At 45.7% G+C, this 19,354-nt stretch overlaps 1 protein-coding gene across 1 annotated transcript in view; it reads right to left on the bottom strand.

Annotated features, from left to right (window-relative positions):
* The window catches only part of MUC1 (mucin 1, cell surface associated), a 221,826-nt gene that overhangs the window by 80,919 nt on the left and 121,553 nt on the right, over positions 1-19,354 (bottom strand). Inside the window, exons 16-22 of the mRNA XM_069650134.1 lie at positions 15,352-15,494; positions 12,741-12,994; positions 11,779-11,852; positions 8,604-8,746; positions 5,993-6,246; positions 5,031-5,104; positions 1,854-1,996 (exon numbers count right to left, since the gene is read on the bottom strand). Coding sequence (XP_069506235.1) covers positions 1,854-1,996; positions 5,031-5,104; positions 5,993-6,246; positions 8,604-8,746; positions 11,779-11,852; positions 12,741-12,994; positions 15,352-15,494 — 1,085 coding nt within the window. The remainder of the gene's footprint in view (positions 1-1,853; positions 1,997-5,030; positions 5,105-5,992; positions 6,247-8,603; positions 8,747-11,778; positions 11,853-12,740; positions 12,995-15,351; positions 15,495-19,354) is intronic.

Here is a 19,354-nt window from a genome sequence, read left to right as displayed (position 1 = left end):
CCTCATGTGTTTGATGATCCTGGTCTCTATTTGTTTTTTTGAATGTGGCCCCGAAATGTCACAATAGTCTCTCTTAAAGGGAAGTAATTCTGGCTGCTTTTAGCACATTTGTTTACGGACCAGTCCTTAATACATCTTTGTGTGCAATCCCGGAAGCACTCTAGAATACAGGAAACACTAATCCTCCTATAAATCATATCGAGCCAATTACTTTACCCAGGAAGGGGATGAATGCAGACAATGGGCCTCATTCCGAGTTTAACATTGTGGGAAAAAAGGTAATTCCATTAAGGCTTTTTTTTGGTGGATCTCAATTTTTCCAGCACTGCCAGATTCCAGGATTTGGCGAAATTACCACCTATACAAAAATCCTCAAAGAAGTCCTATGGGAAGCCCACGGGACCCAGTGGTGGTAACAGTGTGCAGTTTTAGAGGTTATTCGGCAGAATCACCACTGAATTACTGCCAAACTCGGAATTAGGCCCAGAGTTATTATGTGATAACGTTATATGGATTACCCCAGTTTGAGGAATTTAACAATATTGCTGTAGGGGTGTCTACCTTAGCTCAGGCACATATGGCTAAAAAGATGTTATTCTCTAGACCGGTAGCATGAGACACAAGGCTAGTGATGTACTTGCGAGCTCAGAGATCCCCTGTGTACCTCCTCCAGGTTCAACAGTTTGGAGCAGGTGGTGGGTGGCACACAGCAATCAAGGACACCCCAGTCACATGCCTGATCTGCAGATTGGGCACATATTGTCCATAAAGTGTTTACTTACGTGCTGTGTCCTATATGTAAGGTGTGTTTATTCAACGTTAGTTACAGGCCCAATGAGTGTGTTCGCATATTCAGACTTAGGTGTACTGAGTGCATTGCCATGAGTGTACTCAATCCTACTGTAAAATATACTGTTCTGTATGCTTTCTTCTCAAGGTGTGCTAATTGTCTACTCACACTTACTGCATGGTGTGAGGAGTGTGCCTCATTCTCTGTTCCAGATGAAAGGTGAGGGTGCCCGTGCTCAATGCCCGGTAATAGGAGTTAGTACTCAATACTAGCCACGGCATACGTGGCACTGAGCATAGCAGTCAGTCCCAGGCATGAGGGGAGGGTATGCGCTGTAGGTGTGCTTGAAGTGATGTAGTTTTCACATCCAGTCTCGGCATCAGGTGTGTGTATTCATTTATTTTCAGCCCCATGTATGTGAAGTGTGTATTCTTGCTCCATTACAAGAGTGAGGTGTGTGTGCACAAACTTTCCATCAGGGGTAATAATGGTGTTTTCATGGTTAAGTCAAGATTTATTAGCATGTAGAACTGGCATGCAGTCCAAGTTGTGAAGAGGGTGTACTCAATCTCATCTCCCGGTGTGCTGAGTGTGCTGCCAGGTGTGAGGCGTATGTACTTGTACTAAGTCTAAAATGTGTGGAGTGTGTATATTGGACATACGCAGTGTGCTGAATTTGTGCTTTTGATAAAGCCCCAGTTTGCTGAATGTGAACTTATTCTGAGACTGTGGTGTAAACAGTGTTGGCTAATGCTCTGTACCAGTTGTGAGGAGCATTTACTTAATGTGCACAATGTGAGAGGTGTTTATTAATGCTCAGTTCCAGGTGTGCTTTGGAATGTACATTATCCACATCCAGTTGAACCTGTGAGCAGTGTGAGCAGTGTGTGTCCAAACATAATCACAGGTGGGAGGAGAATGTGTCTTCTGTGCCAAGTTTCATCCAGGAATGTATGCTTAGTGTGAGTAGTGTGCACACTGGCCCCTGAAAGTTTACTCCTGCATAATTCTAGGGGCGAGGGATGTGGACACCTGCCATGCTCCAGATGTGATGAATACTCACCAGAGATGTGTGAGATGTCCAGGCCATTGAGATGGGAGCCGTTGGCTTGCAGGGTCTCATTTATAATGGTGGCTGCACGAGATGCGCTCACGCTGCTGCTTGGATCGAAGTGCAGGACCGTGTGTGCGATGACAGACCCGTTGCTAGAAGACACAGTGATCTGCCGGTGAGCACATACCTGGCACTAACCTTAGTAAACGCACCCCATGACAACTCTATAGCATTCAAGGTCCATCAACATGGCAGGGAACACCAGTGGTATTGCTCCCAGTAGTTCTGCCCATCCTTATTTATTCATACAGCGCACCAAACCCAGAGTTTAAGAATCTGGTTACAGTGCTTACAGGTCAGAAAGAACAAAAAGTAGTTACATCACAGAGAGCAGTAAAGTTAAGGTGGTTACATCACTAAAGTACAATAGAGTTCGGGTGGGCACAGTAGAGTAGCCTAACCCCATGTTGCAGGGCGGCTACCTCCCAGGGTGCAGAAAGTCAAATGAAGTGGGCACATTCGAGGAGCCTAACCCCATGTTGCAGGGCGGCTGCGACACAATGATGCAGAAAGTCAAATCAAGTGAGTACATTCGAGGAGTCTAACCCCATGTTGCAGGGTGGCTGCGACACAATGATGCAGTACAGACAAATGGGCAAAGGGGGTATGGCTAGATACAGGTTTCAGGCACACAGGCACATGCATACAACAGGGAGGGACAGCTAGATACAGGGTTCAGGCACACAGTCACATGCATACAACAGGGGGGACAGCCAGATACAGGGTTCAGGCACACAGTCACATGCATACAAGAGGGGGAACAGCTGGATACAGGGTTCAGGCACACAGGCACATGCAAACAATAGGGGGGCAGCTAGATACAGGGTTCAGGCACATGCATACAACGGGGGAGACAGCCAGATACAGGGTTCAGGCACACAGTCACATGCATACAACAGGGAGGACAGCCAGATACAGGGTTCAGGCACACAGTCACATGCATACAAGAGGGGGAACAGCTAGATACAGGGTTCAGGCACACAGTCACATGCATACAACAGGGGGAACAGCTGGATACTGGGTTCAGGCACACAGGCACATGCATACAACAGGGGGGGGGGCAGCTAGATACAGGGTTCAAGCACACAGGCACATGCATACATGCATCCTTATGACAGTGAGAAAATATACAATGTATGCAGCTACCAATGAACACAATCACACATCTTGACATAGTAGGGCCTTCCTGTTAAATATTAGAAGACCTTTCCGAGCTATAAATTATCCTAATGTCTGGCCCCCAAATGGCACACGGACAGCAGATGCGCTGGCAGAGCACCAATGTCATGCCCGCTTCTGCACCATCCACACTCAATCCGGGACAGGGCTCATCCCCCCTTGACATAATCTTGCCTTCCAACATAGCATTATGTTATGTTATTATGAGCCTTATGGGAATAATCTTAGTCGCTCTCCAGTGAAACCCTTACTACTATTCAGCAATTTAGCTGATTTAGCGCGAAAGCACCAAGCCTGCCACAACCGTGTAGCAAAATCCTGTCCATGCCCAAAGAGCTCATAAACTCGCTGGTTTTGATGAATCCATTAAACACTGCACAAATATTGCAAGACTCATATTTATCACAGAGAATTGGCTCCGAGATGAGACAGCTCCTACCATCACTGATTTGCCCCTTACAGACTTCAAAATCATCACAATAATCTCTTGTCCTCAGTTTCCAACAAAACTGTGTGACTATATCTGTAACTAGGGCTGAGCGATTACTCTGCTCTTGTCAACTTTTCACTTAGATCTCAAGGAATTATTTTAGTGTTTAAGCCATTTGGATATGATTTATTTATTTATTTGCATTTATAAAGCACACAAACAGCCCAGAGGCATAGTGGTGCTGCTACATGGAATCAGCTTAGTTACATGTGGGTGTACATACTTGGGTACATGATGTGTTACATGGATAGCGATATGGTTAAATAGGGTTACATACTGTAGAGTATATCGTGACATTGAACTTTACATATAGCTATTTTGGCATGAGTGCACATCTTGACCTGGCATGGGGACGATGCAGGCTTTGCTAGAGAGTTTAAGAAAATAGTGTTGCTTTGATGGCTTTGCGAAAGGCGAGGTGTGAGGGTTCAGATCTCAGAGCGAGTGACATGGAGTTCCATTGCCTAGCAGCATTGAAGGGGAAGCTTACACCACCTCCTCAGCCATGATTCACTTTAGCTACAAGCAGCAGGTTGGTGTGGGGTGTGCTTGTAGGTCTGGAGGAGAGGAGTATGTTTATTCTCTGCGATAGGTTAGATAGGGTTTCATTGGGCCTCATTATAAGTTTGCCGGTCCGGTAACAACAGTACCGGTAAGCTTGCCAGTACCGTTGTTACCGGAACGGCAAACTACGAGTTCAGCTAGCGGGTGCCTTCCCACCCACCTGGTCTGAACTGGCAGGCGTACCGGCACCGGCAAGCAGAGCAAGTCGGATGCACTGGCACCATTCTGAATGGTGCCGGTGCATCTGACCTCCCCATTCCCATTGATCCCTATCGGGCTCAAATGGGAATGGGGAGCATTTCATTCCGGCACCCGCTAATGGGAAATTACCAGGTTCAGCAGGGCTGTAATGACCTGGTAATTACTCATTCATGGCCGCTGGAAAAATTTGCAAGTTTGGCGGCAGCCTGCCGGTTTTAACGGCAAGACTACCGCCAAACTTGTAATGAGGCCAATTGTAATGGAAATGTTCTCTTCCAGTTCCTCAAGTAGTTTTAATTGATGTCTCCTAATGTTACTCTGTTGGTGTCTTGTGTAATTTATATTTTTCAGTTCTTTCGTGGTCTTTGGCTTAAACATGTCCAGTACCGGGTGATTTACTTGTGGATGAAACAAACTCTTGGGTTTCACCCGGCAGAGGACATTTCCATTACAATGAAACCTGCAGATAAAGGGGGAGCTCCTGTGATTACGGACACTTCTCTATACAACAAGGGTTGCCTGTATTTACTACAGAGGTATAAATGGGAGCATTCAAAAACCCATGTTAAAAATGTTTGCCCTCGTCTAAGGGCCTGTTCATCGCTCAGTGGATATTTTCCTCACTGCGCCAGCATACACCCGAGCATCAGTGAGCATCTGGCATTGCACAGCTGTTCCTCATTGTACCCTACCTGAATCTCACCACACTGACTCCAAGGTAGATCGTCGCTGTAGAACAATTACTGCAGTTGTAGACTTGGTTACACTGAGGGGGAAACAGAGTGAAATAGTGAACATCAGGAAGAGGTGATAATCCCAGAATACAATGGGCCCTGGAAAAGCTGAGATATATTCTGCATGCCATAACTTTTGGAAGATCCTCCATCCAGAGGGACAGGCCCGTCGATATATTTTCTATTTCCTCATTTATCAAACCACCCTGTGTGTCACAAGTGGTTGTCACCATTTTGTTTCATTTGGAAAACATGGTGTGCCACCACAACACATGGTCTAGAAACCTACTTGCGGGTCTAAATTAGAACATTGATTTTCTGACAATGTAATTTCTGCATATTCCTACACCTTCTTTTGTTACGTTCATTCAAATTAAGCTAGGTTTGCAAACCACTTAAACTAACTTTGAAGAACAAATGCTGGGCTTTTAAGAATCCCGCAGAGCGAGTCTTCCTCGACTGAAACTACACTAAATCAGTGTCGTTTTTCCTTTATCTGTCATGTACCTCTACAGTCTCTTGCCTCCTTGCACTTACCCAGAGCTGCTCTGCACTGGCTGCACTACTCAGAGCATAGCTCCCCTGTTCCCCTTCCCTCTCCCAGGCACTTCCCTTTTTCCCCTTGCACTTCTCATTCTCGCACTTGCACGATCTGAATGATACAAGGCCTAGTAAGATCATTTGTCTTGTCCTCCCTTGTCGTGTCACGCCTAGAAACACTTGTGTACAGGCACGTTATAAATGCCATATCATATCATATCATATCATATCATACCGAGGTCGTTCAACCTACAAGTGCTTTGAGATCATACCAATGATATATAGAGTGCTATATAAATGCCAAATAACAATGATAACAATATCATATGAGGTGAAGCGCCAAATGAACCTAAAAGCCCCCGATCCTGGTCCAGACTTACCACGACTGCGATCTGATGGCTCAAGTCCTGGAAGGCAGAAGAAGAGCTGTTCTCCAAATCTGAGGTAAAGACTTGATTTTGTATGTGCAAATTTAGGTTGTACTCTTTCTGTTGAGGTGATGTGGGTTTCACTGGAGGCACTGTGGTGCTGCTTGGCTGGGTGGAGCTGTTTGTCACCGGCAAGCTTGTGGCGTTGACTGTGGCTGTCACTGTGGTAGTTGAAGGTGGCACTGTAGTGCTGGCAATTTCGGAAACTAGAAAACAGATCAAGATTATTTTAGTAAAATCTGTGAAATTGGTATAAATCCTACCACAGCTGGACGAAATAATTAAGTGAGGATTGTGATTGGTGCTCGCCAGGAACAACTGCAATTGTCTGACTTACATTTGGTGAACGAGGATAGACCGGCCCTGAACCGCTCAAGCAATGACTTCATCAAACCTGGGTTCTGTATTTGATTCGGATGACCGGGGACATTGTTCAGCATTGTCTGGTGGTGTTTTTCTCCAAGTGAGTAAGTGAGGTAGTCGTCCCACTGCACAGAGCTCTGGAAGGCCCATGTGGGCAGCAGTGCAGTAACTTTGCTGAAAATGTTGGCGGCACATGACATCTAAATGAAACTGGCCGCTGCCAAATGACTGGGCCAAAATGTTGTGCCGCCAAAAGTTGGGGGGGACAAACACATTTGTTCCCCCATAGAATTACACCCATGGTGGGCAGGCTCGGAAACGGCAATTAAGTGCTGATTCAGGGCCTCATGTGTTTGATGATCCTGGTCTCTATTTGTTTTCTGAATGTGGCCCCGAAATGTCACAATAGTCTCTCTTAAAGGGAAGTAATTCTGGCTGCTTTTAGCACATTTGTTTACGGACCAGTCCTTAATACATCTTTGTGTGCAATCCCGGAAGCACTCTAGAATACAGGAAACACTAATCCTCCTATAAATCATATCGAGCCAATTACTTTACCCAGGAAGGGGTTGAATGCAGACAATGGGCTTCATTCCGAGTTTAGCATTGTGGGAAAAAAGGTAATTCCATTAAGGCTTTTTTTGGTGGATCTCAACTTTCCCAGCACTGCCAAATTCCAGGTTTTGGCGGAATTACCACCTGCACAAAAATCCTCAAAGAAGTCCTATGGGAAGCCCACGGGACCCAGTGGTGGTAACAGTGTGCAGTTTTAGAGGTTATTCGGCAGAATCACCACTGAATTACTGCCAAACTCGGAATTAGGCCCAGAGTTATTATGTGATAACGTTATATGGATTACCCCAGTTTGAGGAATTTAACAATATTGCTGTAGGGGTGTCTACCTTAACTCAGGCACATATGGCTAAAAAGATGTTATTCTCTAGACCAGTAGCATGAGACACAAGGCTAGTGATGTACTTGCGAGCTCAGAGATCCCCTGTGTACCTCCTCCAGGTTCAACAGTTTGGAGCAGGTGGTGGCACACAGCAATCAAGGACACCCCAGTCACATGCCTGATCTGCAGATTGGGCACATATTGTCCATAAAGTGTTTACTCACGTGCTCTGTCCTACATGTAAGGTGTGTTTATTCAAGCTTAGTTACGGGCCCACTGAGTGTGTTCTCATATTCAGTCTTAGGTGTACTGGGTGCATTGCCACGAGTGTACTCAATCCTACTGTAAAATATACTGTTTCTGTATGGTTTCTTCTCAAGGTGTGCTAATTGTCTACTCACACTTACTACATGGTGTAAGGAGTGTAACTCATTCTCTGTTCCAGATGAAAGGTGAGGGTGCCCGTGCTCAATGCCCGGTAATAGGAGTTAGTACTCAATACTAGCCACGGCATACGTGGCACTGAGCATAGCAGTCAGTCCCAGGCATGAGGGGAGGGTATGCGCTGTAGGTGTGCTTGAAGTTATGTAGTTTTCACATCCAGTCTCGGCATCAGGTGTGTGTATTCATTTATTTTCAGCCCCATGTATGTGAAGTGTGTTTTCTTGCTCCATTACAAGAGTGAGGTGGGTGTGCACAAACTTTCCATCAGGGGTAATAATGGTGTTTTCATGGTTAAGTCAAGATTTATTAGCATGTAGAACTGGCATGCAGTCCAAGTTGTGAAGAGGGTGTACTCAATCTCATCTCCCGGTGTGCTGAGTGTGCTGCCAGGTGTGAGGCGTATGTACTTGTACTAAGTCTAAAATGTGTGGAGTGTGTATATTGGACATACGCAGTGTGCTGAATTTGTGCTTTTGATAAAGCCCCAGTTTGCTGAATGTGAACTTATTCTGAGACTGTGGTGTAAACAGTGTTGGCTAATGCTCTGTACCAGTTGTGAGGAGCATTTACTTAATGTGCACAATGTGAGAGGTGTTTATTAATGCTCAGTTCCAGGTGTGCTTTGGAATGTACATTATCCACATCCAGTTGAACCTGTGAGCAGTGTGAGCAGTGTGAGCAGTGTGTGTCCAAACATAATCACAGGTGGGAGGAGAATGTGTCTTCTGTGCCAAGTTTCATCCAGGAATGTATGCTTAGTGTGAGTAGTGTGCACACTGGCCCCTGAAAGTTTACTCCTGCATAATTCTAGGGGCGAGGGATGTGGACACCTGCCATGCCCCAGATGTGATGAATACTCACCAGAGATGTGTGAGATGTCCAGGCCATTGAGATGGGTGCCGTTGGCTTGCAGGGTCTCATTTATAATGGTGGCTGCACGAGATGCGCTCACGTTGCTGCTTGGATCGAAGTGCAGGACCGTGTGTGCGATGACAGACCCGTTGCTAGAAGACACAGTGATCTGCCGGTGAGCACATACCTGGCACTAACCTTAGTAAACGCACCCCATGACAACTCTATAGCATTCAAGGTCCATCAACATGGCAGGGAACACCAGTGGTATTGCTCCCAGTAGTTCTGCCCATCCTTATTTATTCATACAGCGCACCAAACCCAGAGTTTAAGAATCTGGTTACAGTGCTTACAGGTCAGAAAGAACAAAAAGTAGTTACATCACAGAGAGCAGTAAAGTTAAGGTGGTTACATCACTAAAGTACAATAGAGTTCGGGTGGGCACAGTAGAGTAGCCTAACCCCATGTTGCAGGGCGGCTACCTCCCAGGGTGCAGAAAGTCAAATGAAGTGGGCACATTCGAGGAGCCTAACCCCATGTTGCAGGGCGGCTGCGACACAATGATGCAGAAAGTCAAATCAAGTGAGTACATTCGAGGAGTCTAACCCCATGTTGCAGGGTGGCTGCGACACAATGATGCAGTACAGACAAATGGGCAAAGGGGGTATGGCTAGATACAGGTTTCAGGCACACAGGCACATGCATACAACAGGGGGGGGCAGCTAGATACAGGGTTTAGGCACACAGTCACATGCATACAACAGGGGGGACAGCCAGATACAGGGTTCAGGCACACAGTCACATGCATACAAGAGGGGGAACAGCTGGATACAGGGTTCAGGCACACAGGCACATGCAAACAATAGGGGGGCAGCTAGATACAGGGTTCAGGCACATGCATACAACGGGGGAGACAGCCAGATACAGGGTTCAGGCACACAGTCACATGCATACAACAGGGGGGACAGCCAGATACAGGGTTCAGGCACACAGTCACATGCATACAAGAGGGGGAACAGCTAGATACAGGGTTCAGGCACACAGTCACATGCATACAACAGGGGGAACAGCTGGATACTGGGTTCAGGCACACAGGCACATGCATACAACAGGGGGGGGCAGCTAGATACAGGGTTCAAGCACACAGGCACATGCATACATGCATCCTTATGACAGTGAGAAAATATACAATGTATGCAGCTACCAATGAACACAATCACACATCTTGACATAGTAGGGCCTTCCTGTTAAATATTAGAAGACCTTTCCGAGCTATAAATTATCCTAATGTCTGGCCCCCAAATGGCACACGGACAGCAGATGCGCTGGCAGAGCACCAATGTCATGCCCGCTTCTGCACCATCCACACTCAATCCGGGACAGGGCTCATCCCCCCTTGACATAATCTTGCCTTCCAACATAGCATTATGTTATGTTATTATGAGCCTTATGGGAATAATATTAGTCGCTCTCCAGTGAAACCCTTACTACTATTCAGCAATTTAGCTGATTTAGCGCGAAAGCACCAAGCCTGCCACAACCGTGTAGCAAAATCCTGTCCATGCCCAAAGAGCTCATAAACTCGCTGGTTTTGATGAATCCATTAAACACTGCACAAATATTGCAAGACTCATATTCATCACAGAGAATTGGCTCCGAGATGAGACAGCTCCTACCATCACTGATTTGCCCCTTACAGACTTCAAAATCATCACAATAATCTCTTGTCCTCAGTTTCCAACAAAACTGTGTGACTATATCTGTAACTAGGGCTGAGCGATTACTCTGCTCTTGTCAACTTTTCACTTAGATCTCAAGGAATTATTTTAGTGTTTAAGCCATTTGGATATGATTTATTTATTTATTTGCATTTATAAAGCACACAAACAGCCCAGAGGCATAGTGGTGCTGCTACATGGAATCAGCTTAGTTACGTGTGGGTGTACATACTTGGGTACATGATGTGTTACATGGATAGCGATATGGTTAAATAGGGTTACATACTGTAGAGTATATCGTGACATTGAACTTTACATATAGCTATTTTGGCATGAGTGCACATCTTGACCTGGCATGGGGACGATGCAGGCTTTGCTAGAGAGTTTAAGAAAATAGTGTTGCTTTGATGGCTTTGCGAAAGGCGAGGTGTGAGGGTTCAGATCTCAGAGCGAGTGACATGGAGTTCCATTGCCTAGCAGCATTGAAGGGGAAGCTTACACCATCTCCTCAGCCATGATTCACTTTAGCTACAAGCAGCAGGTTGGTGTGGGGTGTGCTTGTAGGTCTGGAGGAGAGGAGTATGTTTATTCTCTGCGATAGGTTCGATAGGGTTTCATTGGGCCTCATTATAAGTTTGCCGGTCCGGTAACAACAGTACCGGTAAGCTTGCCAGTACCGTTGTTACCGGAACGGCAAACTACGAGTTCAGCTAGCGGGTGCCTTCCCACCCACCTGGTCTGAACTGGCAGGCGTACCGGCACCGGCAAGCAGAGCAAGTCGGATGCACTGGCACGATTCTGAATGGTGCCGGTGCATCTGACCTCCCCATTCCCAATGATCCCTATCGGGCTCAAATGGGAATGGGGAGCATTTCATTCCGGCACCCGCTAATGGGAAATTACCAGGTTCAGCAGGGCTGTAATGACCTGGTAATTGCTCATTCATGGCCGCTGGAAAAATTTGCAAGTTTGGCGGCAGCCTGCCGGTTTAAACGGCAAGACTACCGCCAAACTTGTAATGAGGCCAATTGTAATGGAAATGTTCTCTTCCAGTTCCTTAAGTAGTTTTAATTGATGTCTCCTAATGTTACTCTGTTGGTGTCTTGTGTAATTTATATTTTTCAGTTCTTTCGTGGTCTTTGGCTTAAACATGTCCAGTACCGGATGATTTACTTGTGGATGAAACAAACTCTTGGGTTTCACCCGGCAGAGGACATTTCCATTACAATGAAACCTGCAGATAAAGGGGGAGCTCCTGTGATTACGGACACTTCTCTGTACAACAAGGGTTGCCTGTATTTACTACAGAGGTATAAATGGGAGCATTCAAAAACCCATGTTAATAATGTTTGCCCTCATCTAAGGGCCTGTTCATCGCTCAGTGGATATTTTCCTCACTGCGCCAGCATACACCCGAGCACCAGTGAGCATGTGGCATTGCACTGCTGTTCCTCATTGTACCCTACCTGAATCTCACCACACTGACTCCAAGGTAGATCGTCGCTGTAGAACAATTACTGCAGTTGTAGACTTGGTTACACTGAGGGGGAAACAGAGTGAAATAGTGAACATCAGGAAGAGGTGATAATCCCAGAATACAATGGGCCCTGGAAAAGCTGAGATATATTCTGCATGCCATAACTTTTGGAAGATCCTCCATCCAGAGGGACAGGCCCGTCGATATATTTTCTATTTCCTCATTTATCAAACCACCCTGTGTGTCACAAGTGGTTGTCACCATTTTGTTTCATTTGGAAAACATGGTGTGCCACCACAACACATGGTCTAGAAACCTACTTGCGGGTCTAAATTAGAACATTGATTTTCTGACAATGTAATTTCTGCATATTCCTACACCTTCTTTTGTTACGTTCATTCAAATTAAGCTAGGTTTGCAAACCACTTAAACTAACTTTGAAGAACAAATGCTGGGCTTTTAAGAATCCCGCAGAGCGAGTCTTCCTCGACTGAAACTACACTAAATCAGTGTCGTTTTTCCTTTATCTGTCATGTACCTCTACAGTCTCTTGCCTCCTTGCACTTACCCAGAGCTGCTCTGCACTGGCTGCACTACTCAGAGCATAGCTCCCCTGTTCCCCTTCCCTCTCCCAGGCACTTCCCTTTTTCCCCTTGCACTTCTCATTCTCGCACTTGCACGATCTGAATGATACAAGGCCTAGTAAGATCATTTGTCTTGTCCTCCCTTGTCGTGTCACGCCTAGAAACACTTGTGTACAGGCACGTTATAAATGCCATATCATATCATATCATATCATATCATACCGAGGTCGTTCAACCTACAAGTGCTTTGAGATCATACCAATGATATATAGAGTGCTATATAAATGCCAAATAACAATGATAACAATATCATATGAGGTGAAGCGCCAAATGAACCTAAAAGCCCCCGATCCTGGTCCAGACTTACCACGACTGCGATCTGATGGCTCAAGTCCTGGAAGGCAGAAGAAGAGCTGTTCTCCAAATCTGAGGTAAAGACTTTTTTTTGTATGTGCAAATTTAGGTTGTACTCTTTCTGTTGAGGTGATGTGGGTTTCACTGGAGGCACTGTGGTGCTGCTTGGCTGGGTGGAGCTGTTTGTCACCGGCAAGCTTGTGGCGTTGACTGTGGCTGTCACTGTGGTAGTTGAAGGTGGCACTGTAGTGCTGGCAATTTCGGAAACTAGAAAACAGATCAAGATTATTTTAGTAAAATCTGTGAAATTGGTATAAATCCTACCACAGCTGGACGAAATAATTAAGTGAGGATTGTGATTGGTGCTCGCCAGGAACAACTGCAATTGTCTGACTTACATTTGGTGAACGAGGATAGACCGGCCCTGAACCGCTCAAGCAATGACTTCATCAAACCTGGGTTCTGTATTTGATTCGGATGACCGGGGACATTGTTCAGCATTGTCTGGTGGTGTTTTTCTCCAAGTGAGTAAGTGAGGTAGTCGTCCCACTGCACAGAGCTCTGGAAGGCCCATGTGGGCAGCAGTGCAGTAACTTTGCTGAAAATGTTGGCGGCACATGACATCTAAATGAAACTGGCCGCTGCCAAATGACTGGGCCAAAATGTTGTGCCGCCAAAAGTTGGGGGGGACAAACACATTTGTTCCCCCATAGAATTACACCCATGGTGGGCAGGCTCGGAAACGGCAATTAAGTGCTGATTCAGGGCCTCATGTGTTTGATGATCCTGGTCTCTATTTGTTTTCTGAATGTGGCCCCGAAATGTCACAATAGTCTCTCTTAAAGGGAAGTAATTCTGGCTGCTTTTAGCACATTTGTTTACGGACCAGTCCTTAATACATCTTTGTGTGCAATCCCGGAAGCACTCTAGAATACAGGAAACACTAATCCTCCTATAAATCATATCGAGCCAATTACTTTACCCAGGAAGGGGTTGAATGCAGACAATGGGCTTCATTCCGAGTTTAGCATTGTGGGAAAAAAGGTAATTCCATTAAGGCTTTTTTTGGTGGATCTCAACTTTCCCAGCACTGCCAAATTCCAGGTTTTGGCGGAATTACCACCTGCACAAAAATCCTCAAAGAAGTCCTATGGGAAGCCCACGGGACCCAGTGGTGGTAACAGTGTGCAGTTTTAGAGGTTATTCGGCAGAATCACCACTGAATTACTGCCAAACTCGGAATTAGGCCCAGAGTTATTATGTGATAACGTTATATGGATTACCCCAGTTTGAGGAATTTAACAATATTGCTGTAGGGGTGTCTACCTTAACTCAGGCACATATGGCTAAAAAGATGTTATTCTCTAGACCAGTAGCATGAGACACAAGGCTAGTGATGTACTTGCGAGCTCAGAGATCCCCTGTGTACCTCCTCCAGGTTCAACAGTTTGGAGCAGGTGGTGGCACACAGCAATCAAGGACACCCCAGTCACATGCCTGATCTGCAGATTGGGCACATATTGTCCATAAAGTGTTTACTCACGTGCTCTGTCCTACATGTAAGGTGTGTTTATTCAAGCTTAGTTACGGGCCCACTGAGTGTGTTCTCATATTCAGTCTTAGGTGTACTGGGTGCATTGCCACGAGTGTACTCAATCCTACTGTAAAATATACTGTTTCTGTATGGTTTCTTCTCAAGGTGTGCTAATTGTCTACTCACACTTACTACATGGTGTAAGGAGTGTAACTCATTCTCTGTTCCAGATGAAAGGTGAGGGTGCCCGTGCTCAATGCCCGGTAATAGGAGTTAGTACTCAATACTAGCCACGGCATACGTGGCACTGAGCATAGCAGTCAGTCCCAGGCATGAGGGGAGGGTATGCGCTGTAGGTGTGCTTGAAGTGATGTAGTTTTCACATCCAGTCTCGGCATCAGGTGTGTGTATTCATTTATTTTCAGCCCCATGTATGTGAAGTGTGTTTTCTTGCTCCATTACAAGAGTGAGGTGGGTGTGCACAAACTTTCCATCAGGGGTAATAATGGTGTTTTCATGGTTAAGTCAAGATTTATTAGCATGTAGAACTGGCATGCAGTCCAAGTTGTGAAGAGGGTGTACTCAATCTCATCTCCCGGTGTGCTGAGTGTGCTGCCAGGTGTGAGGCGTATGTACTTGTACTAAGTCTAAAATGTGTGGAGTGTGTATATTGGACATACGCAGTGTGCTGAATTTGTGCTTTTGATAAAGCCCCAGTTTGCTGAATGTGAACTTATTCTGAGACTGTGGTGTAAACAGTGTTGGCTAATGCTCTGTACCAGTTGTGAGGAGCATTTACTTAATGTGCACAATGTGAGAGGTGTTTATTAATGCTCAGTTCCAGGTGTGCTTTGGAATGTACATTATCCACATCCAGTTGAACCTGTGAGCAGTGTGAGCAGTGTGAGCAGTGTGTGTCCAAACATAATCACAGGTGGGAGGAGAATGTGTCTTCTGTGCCAAGTTTCATCCAGGAATGTATGCTTAGTGTGAGTAGTGTGCACACTGGCCCCTGAAAGTTTACTCCTGCATAATTCTAGGGGCGAGGGATGTGGACACCTGCCATGCCCCAGATGTGATGAATACTCACCAGAGATGTGTGAGATGTCCAGGCCATTGAGATGGGTGCCGTTGGCTTGCAGGGTCTCATTTATAATGGTGGCTGCACGAGATGCGCTCACGTTGCTGCTTGGATCGAAGTGCAGGACCGTGTGTGCGATGACAGACCCGTTGCTAGAAGACACAGTGATCTGCCGGTGAGCACATACCTGGCACTAACCTTAGTAAACGCACCCCATGACAACTCTATAGCATTCAAGGTCCATCAACGGTTTATAGTCATAATGTCGACAAAAAAATGTCGACAGACAAAAATGTCGAAAAAATAATGTCGAAAATAATAATGTCGACATTCTATACTTTTAATGTAAAAAGTCATAATGTCGAAAAAAAAATGTCGACATTTTTTTTTCGACAATATGACTATAAACCCTTAACACTATCAACACCTCACCCAACACCCTCCTGCAACCCCCCCACACCCCACACCACCACCCTCCCACCCCTCATATGCAACACATTCTAATTATTTATATATTTATTTATTTATTTTTTCAATAAATAAATAACCAACAAAAAGTATCATTTACTATGGGGGGGTCCCCCCCCAAGCCCCCCTCACCCAACACCCCCCTGCCACCCCACCACACCCCCTAACCACCCTCTCACCCCTCATACTCAACACAATCTAATTATTTATTTATTTATTTATTTATTTTTTCAATAAATAAATAACCAAAAAGAGTCTAATTTACTATGGGGGGGGTCCCCCCCCAACCCCCCCTCACCCAACACCCCCCTGACACCCCCCCACACCCCCCCCAACCACCCTCTCACCCTCATTCCCAACACATAGTAATTATATATTTATTTATTTATTTATTATTCAATAAATAAATAAACAAATAAATAAAAAGAATATTATTTACTATGGGGATGTCCCCCCCAACCCCTCTCACCCAATACCCCCTGCCACCCCCCACCCCTCATACTCAACACATACAACACAACAATAAATATATATTTATTTATTTATACAACATTTCGAAAAAATGTCGACATTAATGTAAAATGTCGACATTTTTGTATGTCGACATTATTGATTTTCGACATTAATTTGTCGACATTTTGACTGTCGACATTATTGATGTCGACATTATGACTGCACACCATAAGATGGCAGGGAACACCAGTGGTATTGCTCCCAGTAGTTCTGCCCATCCTTATTTATTCATACAGCGCACCAAACCCAGAGTTTAAGAATCTGGTTACAGTGCTTACAGGTCAGAAAGAACAAAAAGTAGTTACATCACAGAGAGCAGTAAAGTTAAGGTGGTTACATCACTAAAGTACAATAGAGTTCGGGTGGGCACAGTAGAGTAGCCTAACCCCATGTTGCAGGGCGGCTACCTCCCAGGGTGCAGAAAGTCAAATGAAGTGGGCACATTCGAGGAGCCTAACCCCATGTTGCAGGGCGGCTGCGACACAATGATGCAGAAAGTCAAATCAAGTGAGTACATTCGAGGAGTCTAACCCCATGTTGCAGGGTGGCTGCGACACAATGATGCAGTACAGACAAATGGGCAAAGGGGGTATGGCTAGATACAGGTTTCAGGCACACAGGCACATGCATACAACAGGGGGGGGCAGCTAGATACAGGGTTTAGGCACACAGTCACATGCATACAACAGGGGGGACAGCCAGATACAGGGTTCAGGCACACAGTCACATGCATACAAGAGGGGGAACAGCTGGATACAGGGTTCAGGCACACAGGCACATGCAAACAATAGGGGGGCAGCTAGATACAGGGTTCAGGCACATGCATACAACGGGGGAGACAGCCAGATACAGGGTTCAGGCACACAGTCACATGCATACAACAGGGGGGACAGCCAGATACAGGGTTCAGGCACACAGTCACATGCATACAAGAGGGGGAACAGCTAGATACAGGGTTCAGGCACACAGTCACATGCATACAACAGGGGGAACAGCTGGATACTGGGTTCAGGCACACAGGCACATGCATACAACAGGGGGGGGCAGCTAGATACAGGGTTCAAGCACACAGGCACATGCATACATGCATCCTTATGACAGTGAGAAAATATACAATGTATGCAGCTACCAATGAACACAATCACACATCTTGACATAGTAGGGCCTTCCTGTTAAATATTAGAAGACCTTTCCGAGCTATAAATTATCCTAATGTCTGGCCCCCAAATGGCACACGGACGGCAGATGCGCTGGCAGAGCACCAATGTCATGCCCGCTTCTGCACCATCCACACTCAATCCGGGACAGGGCTCATCCCCCCTTGACATAATCTTGCCTTCCAACATAGCATTATGTTATGTTATTATGAGCCTTATGGGAATAATATTAGTCGCTCTCCAGTGAAACCCTTACTACTATTCAGCAATTTAGCTGATTTAGCGCGAAAGCACCAAGCCTGCCACAACCGTGTAGCAAAATCCTGTCCATGCCCAAAGAGCTCATAAACTCGCTGGTTTTGATGAATCCATTAAACACTGCACAAATATTGCAAGACTCATATTCATCACAGAGAATTGGCTCCGAGATGAGACAGCTCCTACCATCACTGATTTGCCCCTTACAGACTTCAAAATCATCACAATAATCTCTTGTCCTCAGTTTCCAACAAAACTGTGTGACTATATCTGTAACTAGGGCTGAGCGATTACTCTGCTCTTGTCAACTTTTCACTTAGATCTCAAGGAATTATTTTAGTGTTTAAGCCATTTGGATATGATTTATTTATTTATTTGCATTTATAAAGCACACAAACAGCCCAGAGGCATAGTGGTGCTGCTACATGGAATCAGCTTAGTTACGTGTGGGTGTACATACTTGGGTACATGATGTGTTACATGGATAGCGATATGGTTAAATAGGGTTACATACTGTAGAGTATATCGTGACATTGAACTTTACATATAGCTATTTTGGCATGAGTGCACATCTTGACCTGGCATGGGGACGATGCAGGCTTTGCTAGAGAGTTTAAGAAAATAGTGTTGCTTTGATGGCTTTGCGAAAGGCGAGGTGTGAGGGTTCAGATCTCAGAGCGAGTGACATGGAGTTCCATTGCCTAGCAGCATTGAAGGGGAAGCTTACACCATCTCCTCAGCCATGATTCACTTTAGCTACAAGCAGCAGGTTGGTGTGGGGTGTGCTTGTAGGTCTGGAGGAGAGGAGTATGTTTATTCTCTGCGATAGGTTCGATAGGGTTTCATTGGGCCTCATTATAAGTTTGCCGGTCCGGTAACAACAGTACCGGTAAGCTTGCCAGTACCGTTGTTACCGGAACGGCAAACTACGAGTTCAGCTAGCGGGTGCCTTCCCACCCACCTGGTCTGAACTGGCAGGCGTACCGGCACCGGCAAGCAGAGCAAGTCGGATGCACTGGCACGATTCTGAATGGTGCCGGTGCATCTGACCTCCCCATTCCCAATGATCCCTATCGGGCTCAAATGGGAATGGGGAGCATTTCATTCCGGCACCCGCTAATGGGAAATTACCAGGTTCAGCAGGGCTGTAATGACCTGGTAATTGCTCATTCATGGCCGCTGGAAAAATTTGCAAGTTTGGCGGCAGCCTGCCGGTTTAAACGGCAAGACTACCGCCAAACTTGTAATGAGGCCAATTGTAATGGAAATGTTCTCTTCCAGTTCCTTAAGTAGTTTTAATTGATGTCTCCTAATGTTACTCTGTTGGTGTCTTGTGTAATTTATATTTTTCAGTTCTTTCGTGGTCTTTGGCTTAAACATGTCCAGTACCGGATGATTTACTTGTGGATGAAACAAACTCTTGGGTTTCACCCGGCAGAGGACATTTCCATTACAATGAAACCTGCAGATAAAGGGGGAGCTCCTGTGATTACGGACACTTCTCTGTACAACAAGGGTTGCCTGTATTTACTACAGAGGTATAAATGGGAGCATTCAAAAACCCATGTTAATAATGTTTGCCCTCATCTAAGGGCCTGTTCATCGCTCAGTGGATA

This window comes from Ambystoma mexicanum, chromosome 1p, assembly GCF_040938575.1.
Source record: "Ambystoma mexicanum isolate Mex_15411 chromosome 1p, UKY_AmexF1_1, whole genome shotgun sequence".
NCBI lineage: Eukaryota > Metazoa > Chordata > Amphibia > Caudata > Ambystomatidae > Ambystoma > Ambystoma mexicanum.
Note: the sequence above shows the minus strand (reverse complement) of the source record. Positions and strands in the feature narration are given on the sequence as shown.